The sequence below is a fragment of the Betta splendens genome, chromosome 17 (assembly GCF_900634795.4).
Source record: "Betta splendens chromosome 17, fBetSpl5.4, whole genome shotgun sequence".
Classification (NCBI taxonomy): Eukaryota; Metazoa; Chordata; class Actinopteri; order Anabantiformes; family Osphronemidae; genus Betta; species Betta splendens.
In genome coordinates this window covers 165,629-178,361 of record NC_040897.2, presented here as the reverse complement: position 1 = coordinate 178,361, position 12,733 = coordinate 165,629, and the positions used below count along the sequence as shown (strand labels likewise).

Below are 12,733 nucleotides of genomic sequence, written 5' to 3'. Positions count from 1 at the left end.
ATCCAGAGATGAACGTGTGTTCAAGCGAGTCTGCAGCACGAGAGCATCCAGTTACATAAGGCTGTGTAGAGATCAATAGAGCAGCGCTTGGCTTAAGTCTCCATCCACCATCTGTAGCAGGTAACCGTTGTCTGATGACCTACATGTAATTCTGTGCAACTCTGTGTGTGTGTGTGTGCGTGTGATAGGTCATTGGTTGTGACACAAAGTCTCATTACACAGAAACTTAGGAGTCCAGACACATTTTTTTATCGCTGTGAAGTGTTCTTCGTGACAGTGCAGCTTTGCTCGAACTCCAGTGTGTGAACCTTCGCACTGCACACAAGCAGCTGCAACTCTGAGCTCACACTGACCTCTGGCAGATTAGAGTGGTGCTGCATCTAATGCCAATGACCTGCACTTAAAGGGCCCTTCCGCCTGGTTTAGAGCAACTCATTATGCATTAAAGTGCTAGAACATAGATGCAGACTCTGACTAGAGGCACAGCAGAGACCTCATCTTTAGCCAGTTCATGCTTTAGTCCTGTCCTTCTAACCACTTAACTTAGTTAGTTCTACTACATTAGTAGGTTCTGGAACATTGCCACTTATTCAGAATGATGTTTACATACCAATATGATGATGGATTATTATTATCAATGTAGATCATACTTTAATAACTACTGCTACAACTGATCACATGGTTTAATAAGACATCTTAATCTGTAACCCAGTGTTACTATTGGGATCAATAAAGTATGGATTGTAATTGTTACATTCAACTAGCTCCCACTCTTTACCCTATCTGTTGCATGATCTCATGCATGACCAGGTGCAGTTACTGATATTCATATATTGATCACACATGCACATAACAGCAACTTGATGAATTTCTCAGATGCTGGAACCATAAGACATAATCTAAATATTTTATAGTTTGACTTCTGGTCCCCATGGTGTGATCAAACTGCAACAGTAAAGGAACAAGACTGAACATATAACAGTGAAAAGACGCATACAGAGAAACAAGTTCCAGCAAACACACAATTGATCAGATTTGTAGAAAAGACATGTTTAATTTTTGCTAATCTGAAATTTTATCACAAAAGAAACTGAACTTGGATTTACAAAAAAAACACTTAACAATCTCAAGAAAGTGTTCAACAATAAATCAGAGTGAAAAAAGGACAGAGCTAGTTTACTTGTGCGTCTCCTCTGAGTTCATGTTACAGGAGAGAGGAGCAGGCTGGTTTGTGTTTTATGCTTCCAATATTGATGATAAAATGAACTTTTGTTAACACTATGTGTAAAACAATGTGTTAATTGAAACCAAGACAGAGAAATGTATTTTGGTCCAATCACGACTTCTTGTGAAGTTCGAATCATAGACCACCGTCTAAACTTCAGCATGCATTCTGTGTACAGTACGTGTGCACACACTCACTGACTTAAACTCAGGAGCATCAGCGTTATGTTAATTTGTTAGGTTAGGTTTTTACATACAGGACATTTATTCAGTTGTCCCCAGACTCAAAAGAAAAAAAAGCCCTAAAACATCTTTGCAGCAAAGCGGCATTATGTGAAAAAAGCTAAGTGATTCACAGATCACTACAGTGCTTTAAAAAAGTGTCAATCCTTCCAACTCCATACTAGTTACTAAATATTTAAAATCTCACTTCTAATTTTAAAAGTGATTGTTTGTAGAACAAAATCCCTAAAGTTGCACACAAGCTCCCACCGCTGGATGCTGCGTCGTATTTACACTGCAAATCAGAGTACAGAGCCAAGTTAACCACGCCTAAAACACATTTGACTCCTTTATGCTTGTAGCTGGACGAAAAGTGTCATTTTGTTCCAAACACAGGAAGCAACAAAGACACAAACTAACCGTGGGAGGTTTGGATGAGTCAACTGGATGATGCTGCCCGAAAGACAACAAGCGGTAAAGTTCAGAATAGTGAGCAAGTGTAAGAACAATAATAGTTTTGGCTTTCAAAAAAGGCATTTGATTGGAGGACAGAAGCAGATGCAGCGACACAATGTTAAGAAAAGTAAGATTGATCATTAGGTCAAACACCTGAAAACCAGCTTGGTTCGTTACGGCAGATTCTTCCAGTAATTTAACTAAAAATAAATTAGAATCGTAAGCTTTGGACTTCACATTTGTGATAAAAACACTGTACTACTTCATTAAAACGTTGAGGAGAGCACAGTCAAACGCGTTGTTCTAATAAGAACAACAGTATCGACCTAGTCACTTGTTGCGTTTCTTTCCTCCGGCGCCGAGCAAGAGACATTAGATGGTGGACTTTGAAAAGGAAACCTTGAGGTGGTGATTTCCACCCATGTCATAGTTGTGAAGATCCATCAGTGCTTGAATGGCCTCCTCTACGGACGACATCTGGATTAAGGCCATCTTACGATCCCTGATTGGGAAAAAAAAAACAAACAAACGTGACCGAGGAAACCAGAACCAGCAGTAGAAGTTATCATTCCTCGTCTGTCTCTAGAACACTTCACTCCAAGCTCACATTAGCAGTCAATATACATCCTCCTTTATACACAGACATACTAAATATCCGTTTCTTACTGAAAGAACTTGAAGGCCTTCACAGATCCGCCACTGTTAGAAAAAAGCAGACGCAGGTCGTCCTCTCCAACGCCGTCTCTGAGCAGACAAAAAGCAAATGAGCCATGAACCCAAGGCGGCATCCACTGAGCTGATGCACAGAAAAGGTTGAACTGCAGAGAAACACGTAGACATTTATTACCGGATGTTGGACAGGTGAAGAGTCGCAGACGGAGGAAAGATGTTCTGGAAGTTCTTGGATCCGGGCTTCTTGAAGCGATGGAGTGGTGAACCAGAGAAATCTGTTGGACAGGAAAGATAAAAATGTTGCCTTGTTATTTTTAAACTTAACAAGCTGTAATCAGACGAAGATCTAGCTTTTACGCTACATCACTGAATTATCAATTAGTCAGGCAGCAACGTAGCAACACGTTGACGTCTAGAGTACAGATATGCCTTTACCTTTAGTTAATAGTTGGTCATCCAGTCCTTCTCTGGGCAGAGCCACGGTTTGATGCTTTGACAGCGTCACTCTCATCACTTTACCAAACACCTTTTGACCATTTAAATGGCTCATAGCTACAGAATGAACAATAGAAGGTCAAGAAGCCAAATCTACACAGCTCAGTACTAGTGGATGACAATACAAACTCACCAAGCTGGGCCTGGTTGCCATCGGACAGCTGGATCAGAGCGCTGTCCTTTTTGTTGTAGAGGATCTTCACCCTCTGAACATCACCGTAGACTCCTGATGACAGGCAGACAGAGGCAGAGAGAAAGAAAGAGAGAGAGCAGAAGAGGGTAGGGTAGACAGAACAGACAGAGCAGGAGAGATGGAGCCGACGAAGATAAAAAGAGTTGTGAAGGATGGAAAGAATCAAGTTAGTTTTAGAAAGACAAATGAAAACTATAAGATGAAATCGTCCCATTAGACTTCCACTAGAAACTCAAATTCTTTCGTACAACCAAGTTTTCTGTTGTGACTGTCAAGCAGTGAGACTGTCAGACTCTTAAGGCTGAGCTTTACCATTGACACGGCTGAAAGCGCTCAGACCTTTAATGTTTTACTGTTGGACACAAAAGCATGTGATAAAGAGATATGGTTTAGGTAAATAGATGTGTAAAGCTATAATGGTGTAAAGGTACAAGAGTTAGGGACTAACTTAAAATATAACATGCGCTTTAAAGAAAATGATTGACTCTTCCATGAGCCAGATAAAAACAGCTGGACTGATCGTGCCTAATGTGTCTTATGTCTAATCTGAGTGTCAGAATAACTCAACTACCAGAATAATACAAACTCTAGAGAAAAAGAAATGGAGGAGATGCAGAGGTTTTAAAGGCAACAATGGGTCTTTGTGAGTCGACTGGTATGACTCCATAGACGTAATCAAATGAAGAGAACAAAAACACCAAAGTTATTCAGGTGTTCCTGGTAGACAGACACTGGTGTGATGACGGGATGAAGATGGGTTGTGGATTTAAATCCAGCTAATTAAACCCGTCCTGCTGTCACATTAGAACTCATTGGAAAGCTTGTATCAATGGGCTGCAGCTTGAGCCGCTCGCCACCTGCAGCGCTGACACACCAAATGAGGCGTTGAGGGACAACGCAGGTCATCTGAGACACAGAAGTATCAGGTAGTATCAGTTTTCAGTGGTGCAGCTTCAGATGTATGGCCGTGCCCAATGCATTAGCCTTTACATACTGTAAGCTCCATCATCATATACAATATATATGATAAATGATGCGGGAGGTTTCTCTGGTTCCTCTGCTCCACTATCCATGACTGTCACTATCCAGCTGATGGAAAGCACAGCAATGACAATGTTACTGGAATGGCATCAGGTCACAGGTCAAGGTTGGATTTGTTTAATAAAGGAAAGACTTTTCAGGTCAGGTTTGGAAAACATTATGCAGCTGAATTCACCCTGTGAATATGGGTTATCACGTTTTAGGATAAGACTAGGCCTTATTCATTCCAATAGAATGAATCCTCATCTCAAATTCACCATCAAATCTGCTTCATAATAAAGGCTAAGTCTAGTCTAGTGTATAATAAATTGATTTCAGAGGAACACATGAATGATTCTGGTGTCTTTGCTCTCATCAGTTAAGAGAAAAGCTGACCTAAGACATCTCTAAGACTCATGTGAAGACAAGTAGATTTGAACTCTGCAGTGCACAATATGGTAGAGGAAGAATCAGAGATACAGAAAGATATAGAGAAATAAGCATGTCCACGACATCACCGAAGAAAGTAAACAAAAACTGGATTAACAGAGAGAGATATACAGATAGAATAGTAGAGGTTGAACATACCGAAGAGGGTAAAGAGACTTTGAGGCGTGACCATCTTTAGAGAGAGAGACCGCAGAGCAGAGGACAGGAAGAGAAGGAGCAGAGGAGGAGGAGGAAGAGGAGAGACGAAGGCAGAGATCAGACCGCCCAGCGTTGGACGAGGGGGGAGATGGTTTCCGAGATGGTGAGAGGTTGAGCAAAGGTGGAGTGTGGGGGAATAGGTAGATTGAGAACAGTGAGGAGGGAAGATGGTAGAAAATGAGAAGGAGGGGGCATTTAGAGAAGTGCGCAACATTAAAGGCCAAAAGGTCAAAATTGGGGGGGGGGGGGGGGGGGGGGGGGGGGGGGGGGGGGGGGGGGGGGGGGGGGGGGGGGGGGGGGGGGGGGGGGGGGGGTCGTGCTTGGAGGAGGGCAAGGGGGAGGGAAAGGAAAGGGAGGGGAGGAGAGGAGGACAAAAACCAAAGCAGAGGTCAGTAAACAGAGCATCACTGGAACATCAACGGAGTCTGAATTCTCTCTCTCTCTCTAATCTCTAGAGCTATATATGAGAGCTCTCTCTAGTCGCTCATCGCAGATCTCTCGAGAGGCTATCTCTCTCTCTCTCTCTCTCTCTCTCTCTCTCTCTCTCTCTCTCTCTCTCTCTCTCTCTCTCTCTCTCTCTCTCTCTCTCTCTCTCTCTCTCTCTCTCTCTCATATTATTTAGTGGTGGGAGATAAACAAAATCTGTGAAGGAAATAAATACATGAATAAAAGAAGAGTGTGTCAGGAGATTTAAAACGTAAAGGAGGCAGAAGCTGGCCAATGAGGTCATGTGTTGATGGACCGTGTATAAGCAATAATCACATCTTAAAAAATAGAAACAACTGAACATAAAAGAAGACACAACTAACATAATGCCCCATAAAGCCCGGAAACACTACACACTACAAAAATAATGCTAAAGGCTTCTACACACACAAAAGTGCTATGCACCTTTGTTCTCTATGAAAAGGTACAAGATGCAAGCACTGGTTTCAATGTAACTTTCGCAATCCTTGCTCCAGTATTCAAAGTGGTCTAGTACACACCACAGTCTAGCACTCCCTGGCCACTGCACTGTATTTCTGCTCCCAAACCGCAGACAGAACTTTAGTCGTCACTGAAATAAGCAGGATAAAGCTGCTGCAGGGAGACTTCACCAGAAGGGGGCAGAAAAGCGCCTCCCCCACTCCACTTTGGAGTCACTACTCACAGCAGCAAGTGAGAAACAGACAGAGAGAGAAAGGCTCTGTGAGAGAGATGCAACCCACACCCACTCAAGTGCTGTGAGAGCAGAAATAAAAGAATTAACAGAAGTTAAGTGTCTACGGTTGTAGGCAAACATTTCATGAAAACATGAATATATAATTTAGCTAAAGGTAAATTCAACTTTTCTAGAAAGCAGATTCAAATGTTTCATCAAACATTAATGCACCATAATTTTTCACATCTGGACAAAGAATCAGACAAAACAAATCGTGATACAGTCCATCTTCCTGAACAATTCACACCTTGTCACCAAGGTGACAGTTAAACTGAATGTAATGCATGTTGAGTATAATAATGAACTACGTGAAAAATGCATCATAAATCATGCTGTGGGTAAACAAAGCCACACATTCACACAGAAACTCAAACTACGACAAGTACTCCAGAAAATCATTCAGCATTGTTGGCTTAACAACCGATGATTAGTCATTACTAAAATGATTAGTGTTAGACACAGTTTTTTTAAATAATGGCCATGTTTAGTTTACCTCTTCATTGAGGTTGGAAGCCAGCAGGACTCCTGACACTCCAGACCCAGACAAAGCAACACGACTTGCAGCAGCAGCAGCAGCTGCAGCAGCGCTTAGGGGACTAATAGCTCCTGTTTACAAAGCACAAAACCAGAAACAGATCAGAATCAAACGTGGAATTCAAAATAGTACAAAAATGCAATACACATCAATCAGCCCTACAATCCAAACCACCAGGTGGTGAGCAGGGGTCTGCTTCTACACAGTGGTCAGCTGTGTTTCATGCACTGAAACCATTAAAAAGTCTAAGCATTATGTTCATAAAGCTATAACATCTATCTAGTACCTGAGACATTATCCCAGTTTAAGTGACAGCCTACTTCATTACAAAACACTATAAGCCATATATAGGTTGGTATTGCATTAAAGCCATATATAGGTTGGTATTGCATTAAAGCCATATATAGGTTGGTATTGCATTAGAATATAATCACATCAGCTACAGCATAAGTACTTTTTTTCTGGTGTGGTGATTATGGTGTGGGAACAAGCTCAAACAGAAATAAACAAACAGAATTAATGGACAAATAGAAGAAAGAAAAACAAACCTCCACCCTGTGAGATGGACAGAGATGATGAGTAACCTCCTCCACTGGAGTAGGAAGCTAGCGCTCCAGACGGAGTACCTACAGGACAAGAACGACAAAACACTCACTTCCAAGTAATAACAAAATGGTCAGTAGAGATACATGGTCCAGAAAATATTAATCCTGTGACAAAAATCTATCTTAATGGCACATATTACCTCTACATTAAAATTTATTATATGCACAATTTACCAAAGCACACAAAAATGTTTAAAATTTGTAATATCAATACAGCAGATGAAGATCTGAATGGATGTGATGAAGATATATAAGAACTAAGGTATATTTACCCAACAAAGAATGATCCTTGTTTGTTGATTCTCCGTCTCCAGTAGGAAGGTCAGGTCTGGTGTAATCTCGACTCTTATCGTTGTTGTATTTGACGTTGAGGTTCACCAGTTTACTGAAGTCTATACGCAGAGTGCAGCACGAATTATAGATGTTCTGTCCATCCAAAGACTTCAAGGAAAAACAAAGAGTCTTAGGTGTCTAAAAAACATTTTCCTTTTTTTGTCTCAACTACAGACGTGGACAAAATTGTTGGTACCCTTCGATCAATGAAAGAAAAACTCACAATGGTCACAGAAATAACTTTAATCTGACAAAAGTAATAATAAATAAAAATTCTATAAATGTTAAACAATGAAAGTCAGACATTGTTGTTCAACCATGCTTCAACAGAATTATTTTAAAAAATAAACTCATGAAACAGGCATGGACAAAAATGATGGTACCCCTAGAAAACACTGGAAATAATGTGACCAAAGGGACATGTTAATTCAAGGTGTGTCCACTAATTAGCATCACAGGTGTCTACAACCTTGTAATCAGTCAGTGGGCCTATATATATGGCTCCAGGTAGTCACTGTGTTGTTTGGTGATATGGTGTGTACCACACTCAACATGGACCAGAGGAAGCAAAGGAAAGAGTTGTCTCAAGAGATCAGAAAGAAAATTATAGACAAGCATGTTAAAGGTAAAGGCTTTAAGACCACCTCCAAGCAACTAGATGTTCCTGTGACTACAGTTGCACATATTATTCAGAAGTTTAAGATCCATGGGACTATAGCCAACCTCTCTGGACGTGGTCGCAGGAGGAAAATTTATGACAAATCTAAGAGACAGATAATTCGAATGGTAACAAAAGAGCCTAGAAAGACTTCTAAAGAGATTCAAGGTGAACTTCATGCTCAAGGAACATCAGTGTCAGATCGCACCATCCGTCGTTGTTTGAGCCAAAGTGGACTACATGGGAGACGACCAAGGAGGACACCATTGTTGAAAACTAATCATAAAAAAGCAAGACTGGAATATGCCAAACTACATGTTGACAAGCCACAAAGCTTCTGGGAGAATGTCCTATGGACAGATGAGACAAAAATCGAACTTTTTGCCAAGGCACATCAGCTGTATGTTCACAGACGAAAAAATGAAGCATATCAAGAAAAGAACACTGTCCCTACTGTGAAACATGGAGGAGGCTCCGTTATGTTTTGGGGCTGCTTTGCTGCGTCTGGCACAGGGTGTCTTGAATCTGTGCAGGGTACAATGAAATCTCAAGACTATCAAGGGATTCTAGAGAGAAATGTACTGGCCAGTGTCAGAAAGCTTGGTCTCAGTCGCAGGTCATGGGTCTTGCAACAGGACAATGACCCAAAACACACTGCTAAAAACACCCAAGAATGGCTAAGAGGAAAAAATTGGACTATTCTAAAGTGGCCTTCTATGAGCCCTGACCTCAATCCTATTGAGCATCTTTGGAAGGCGCTGAAACATGCAGTCTGGAAAAGGCACCCTTCAAACCGGACACAACTGGAGCAGGTTGCTCATGAGGAGTGGGCCAAAATACCTGCTGAGAGGTGCAGAAGTCTCATTGACAGTTACAGGAAGCGTTTGATTGCAGTGATTGCCTCAAAAGGTTGTGCAACAAAATATTAAGTTAGGGTTACCATCATTTTTGTCCATGCCTGTTTCATGAGTTTATTTTTTAAAATTATTCTGTTGAAGCATGGTTGAACAACAATGTCTGACTTTCATTGGTTAACATTTATAGAATTTTTATTTATTATTACTTTTGTCAGATTAAAGTTATTTCTGTGACCATTGTGAGTTTTTCTTTCATTGATCGAAGGGTACCAACAATTTTGTCCACGTCTGACTAGTGTAGAAGGTTAAAACTCTGACAATATATTTATTGACAGCATTTTTTACTTTCGTTCCATGGACAGCTTGTGGACTTGCAATCTTTTGGACTTCTTTTGGAGTTTTACTAACTTCCAATCATAAAATTGATTTGTTCATTTAAATTGTCAGCCTACCAGTTTAGCCTGTTGTGCATTCACAGGATCACTGAACTGCAGAAGAGCTTGAAACTGATTGTTCTTGGTAAAGGTTATAATCTTCATTACAGTCCCAAACTTACTGAAGATCTGCAAGAAAACCACCAAATGAAACCTGACATTACAGTTTAAAGCTTTGTGACATTAATTTAACAGCTAACACAAAACAAATGATCACTAGGCTGCGCGCACCAAATTAACAGCAAGTTGTAGAGTGTTCAGGTTTTACCTGCTGTAGAACATCCAGTGTCACAGGATAAAACATGTTGTCAATGATAATTCGTAAAACAGGGCTGGGGGGTGGAGCCGCCTCCAAAACACCTTGGTGAGAAGATGGAGAGCTTCCATCCTGAACGGCTGACACTGCCTGCAGCACTGCCTGAGCCCTCTGAGGGAAAAAAAGGCAATGACATAACATCAGAAATTAATATAACTACTACTATGGTTTAAGATATGAATAGTTACTTGTGTGCATACCTGGTTTAGAGCAGAGTCTGTTTTCAGTTCCTTGTGGTTAGAGTACTGGATAAACACAGGCGTATTTCTGACCTAAGTGGGATGAACCATATATCAAATGATGATCACTATCTGTACCATTTGCAACATGCATGCAACATGAATGGACACTGGTGCATTTCAAACCTGTGGTGTGACAGCTGTGTAGTAGTTCACCATAGTGATGGCTGCTTCTTCTGTACCTAACTCTAGAAAGGCCTAAACAAAGGAAAGCATTGAATTGAATTACTTTAAGTGTGTGTCTTGATTTTAGTCTGTATATGACAGCTCTGGTTGCTGTAGTTTACCTGGTTTTTCCCCTTAAGCATCAGTATGTTGGTAACCTTTCCAAAGGGTAGCCCCAGAGCAATGACTTCAGTCTCTGAAACTTCATTGGGAAGTTTCCTGATGTGGAGAACTCTGGAGGGAGGTGATTCATCTAGACGCTGTTTCTTACTGTCGCTGCCATTTGCTAAACCCAGACGACACACAGTAAGTAAGATAAAAAGAAAAAAAAGTGATGAGCTCTAGTGTTAACAAATGTCACAGAGAAACAAATGTGAATACAATTCTAGATCATTTCATCCCTTCATGTAAATGTAGATAATCTGCAGGCCACATGTTATACAGAGAAATCTGTGTTATTACATTAGAATTAACTAGATTTCTTTGCAAGCTTATATTATCTTTAAAGTAACATTCAGCCTCTTATTAATTTGCTCACATATATTCATAGAACATAAAAATACATTTTAATATTAAAAAACTGCATTTTGAAAGGTATAACCTTACCGGCCATAGAGTTGGGACTGTTGCCGTACATGTTGAGCTCATCCGAGCCTCTCTGGAACAAAAAGGGGACAAATTCAAACTAAAGACGTGTACATTAGTCCATCATACTTAATCGTAACATATGCATAAAAAAACTACGTCCATTCAATTCACAAACAATATCGAGTTCACAATAGATTAGTAACCAATGACAAAGCTTACCTTCACACCAACTGCAACATCACTGCCAGTGGGTAGAAGAAAAAGAAAATATCGATTATTTATTGTTGCATATTTCTTTAAGTGGATCAAAGTGTAAAATAATTGCTTTATTATATATACACACATCAGGAATATCATCATATAGTATAATAGAATAGAATTAAATATGCATTCGGGTTTTATTGTAATACGAGATGCTGCAATCTGTCTTAACCAAAGGAATCTTCACTTAGCTGCCAACAGAGGTTGGGCGTAGCTAACATTAGCATCAGACAAAGGATAAGCGCAACCTGATACAGGCTGTGGGTGCCTTTAATAAGTCAAGGAATGGCATAATGCATTAACAACACATAGACCACCCGCTTGTTATCGTCACGCAACTATTAAACGCAGGTATTTTGGCCGGGCAGCTTGTTCAGTTTGACGGTAGCTAACATTTGACTCAATGCACGACAGAAGGTGACACTGCGCAGAACCATAACCATTCGCCTACGGCTTTTCAAAATACTATACTGGCCAATCTGTTAAAGGCAGACAATTACTGAAATATTCCGGTAAGATAGTCACATTCTTCCATGAAATTCATCAAATGCAAAACAATGTTAGAATCCCACGTTTTTGATTGGGACGTAGTGTTGTTAGCTAACCCACACTAGCTAGCTAACATTAGAATAAAGCTCCGCAGCTGAGCTAACACTTAGCGTCACGTTATCTTAGAGTTATTGGAGGATGCGGTTCATCCTGTGTGTCCCACATGCACAGCGGTAGAAAGACCGCCGAGGAGCCATAACTGTAACAAGGACATATTCACCCGTCCATTGCAGCTCTTTGTCCGCTACTGTGTATTGATATTTCGGCTCAATTCGAAGCCCAACAGTGTGAGCAAAATGGGCGTGTTTCTTCTTCTAGCCTTGCGCGGCTACTGTCAACCAACAGTGCAGCCTGCGCTTTACCGCCACCTGCAGGAGGGAAATGCTGCTACTGTACTGGTACTGGAAGCGTGGAACAAGCTAATGTAACCTACACACAGATGAGGGTGTTGTGACCTTGAGAGAGAACACAAACTACAGGGAGAGGGGAAGTGTGGTCTGGAACAAAGGTCAGAATGACCAGAGACTAAGCCATACAATGGAAACTAACTACCTTATGTACTAAAAATGCATTCTACTAAGTCAAATAAACTAAGACATAGAATATCTAATCACAGTTCTCTTTGTCATTAATCACAATATTCTAACCAAATAATGTACAGAAATTGCATGTAGATGTTCATAAGGATTTTACCACCTAATGGGAATTATGTCGGACAGATCATCCAATCGATCTTTGTTAGAACTTTGTGGACTAGTGCCAGCAGAACCACCTCCTGATCAACGCAGGGAAAACAAAGGAGATGGTGGTTGTGCTGTCATCCTACCGATGCACATCCAGGGAATGGACTTTGAGAGAGTGAACTTTTACAACTACCTAGGTGTGCATCTAAACAATAGACTGGACTGGACTCATAACACGGATGCACTATATAGGAAGGGTCAGAGCAGACTGAGGACACTCCGGTCTTTTGGAGTGAGGGGGCCACTCCTGAAGACCTTCTATGACTCTGTGGTGGCATCAGCCATCCTGTACGCTGTGGTCTGCTGGAGCAGAAGCATC

General features: G+C 40.9%; 1 protein-coding gene across 1 annotated transcript; it reads right to left on the bottom strand.

The window, feature by feature from the left end:
- Positions 1-1,029: 1,029 nt before the first annotated feature.
- On the bottom strand, positions 1,030-12,014 carry LOC114844627 (polypyrimidine tract-binding protein 2-like). The gene is made up of 17 exons (XM_029132143.3): positions 11,892-12,014; positions 11,081-11,102; positions 10,880-10,931; positions 10,396-10,559; positions 10,235-10,306; positions 10,070-10,141; positions 9,822-9,980; positions 9,572-9,682; positions 7,544-7,712; positions 7,215-7,292; positions 6,625-6,737; positions 4,871-4,904; positions 3,203-3,295; positions 3,010-3,126; positions 2,750-2,849; positions 2,569-2,646; positions 1,030-2,404 (listed from the first exon to the last, which is right to left on the bottom strand). Exons 1-17 carry the CDS (start codon positions 11,897-11,899, stop codon positions 2,275-2,277), a joined length of 1,572 nt encoding a protein of 523 aa, XP_028987976.1. The 5' UTR covers positions 11,900-12,014; the 3' UTR covers positions 1,030-2,274.
- Positions 12,015-12,733: the final 719 nt, after the last annotated feature.

What these genes read in the sequence shown, in the direction of transcription:
- LOC114844627 (XM_029132143.3), bottom strand. An exon ending in ATGTTGCAGTTGGTGTGAAG is followed by an intron (nt 10,932 to 11,080) that starts GTAAGCTTTGTC and finishes TTTTTGTTCCAG; the next exon opens with AGAGGCTCGGATGAGCTCAA. An exon ending in CTTCCAACCTCAATGAAGAG is followed by an intron (nt 4,905 to 6,624) that starts GTAAACTAAACA and finishes CTCTCTCTAAAG; the next exon opens with ATGGTCACGCCTCAAAGTCT.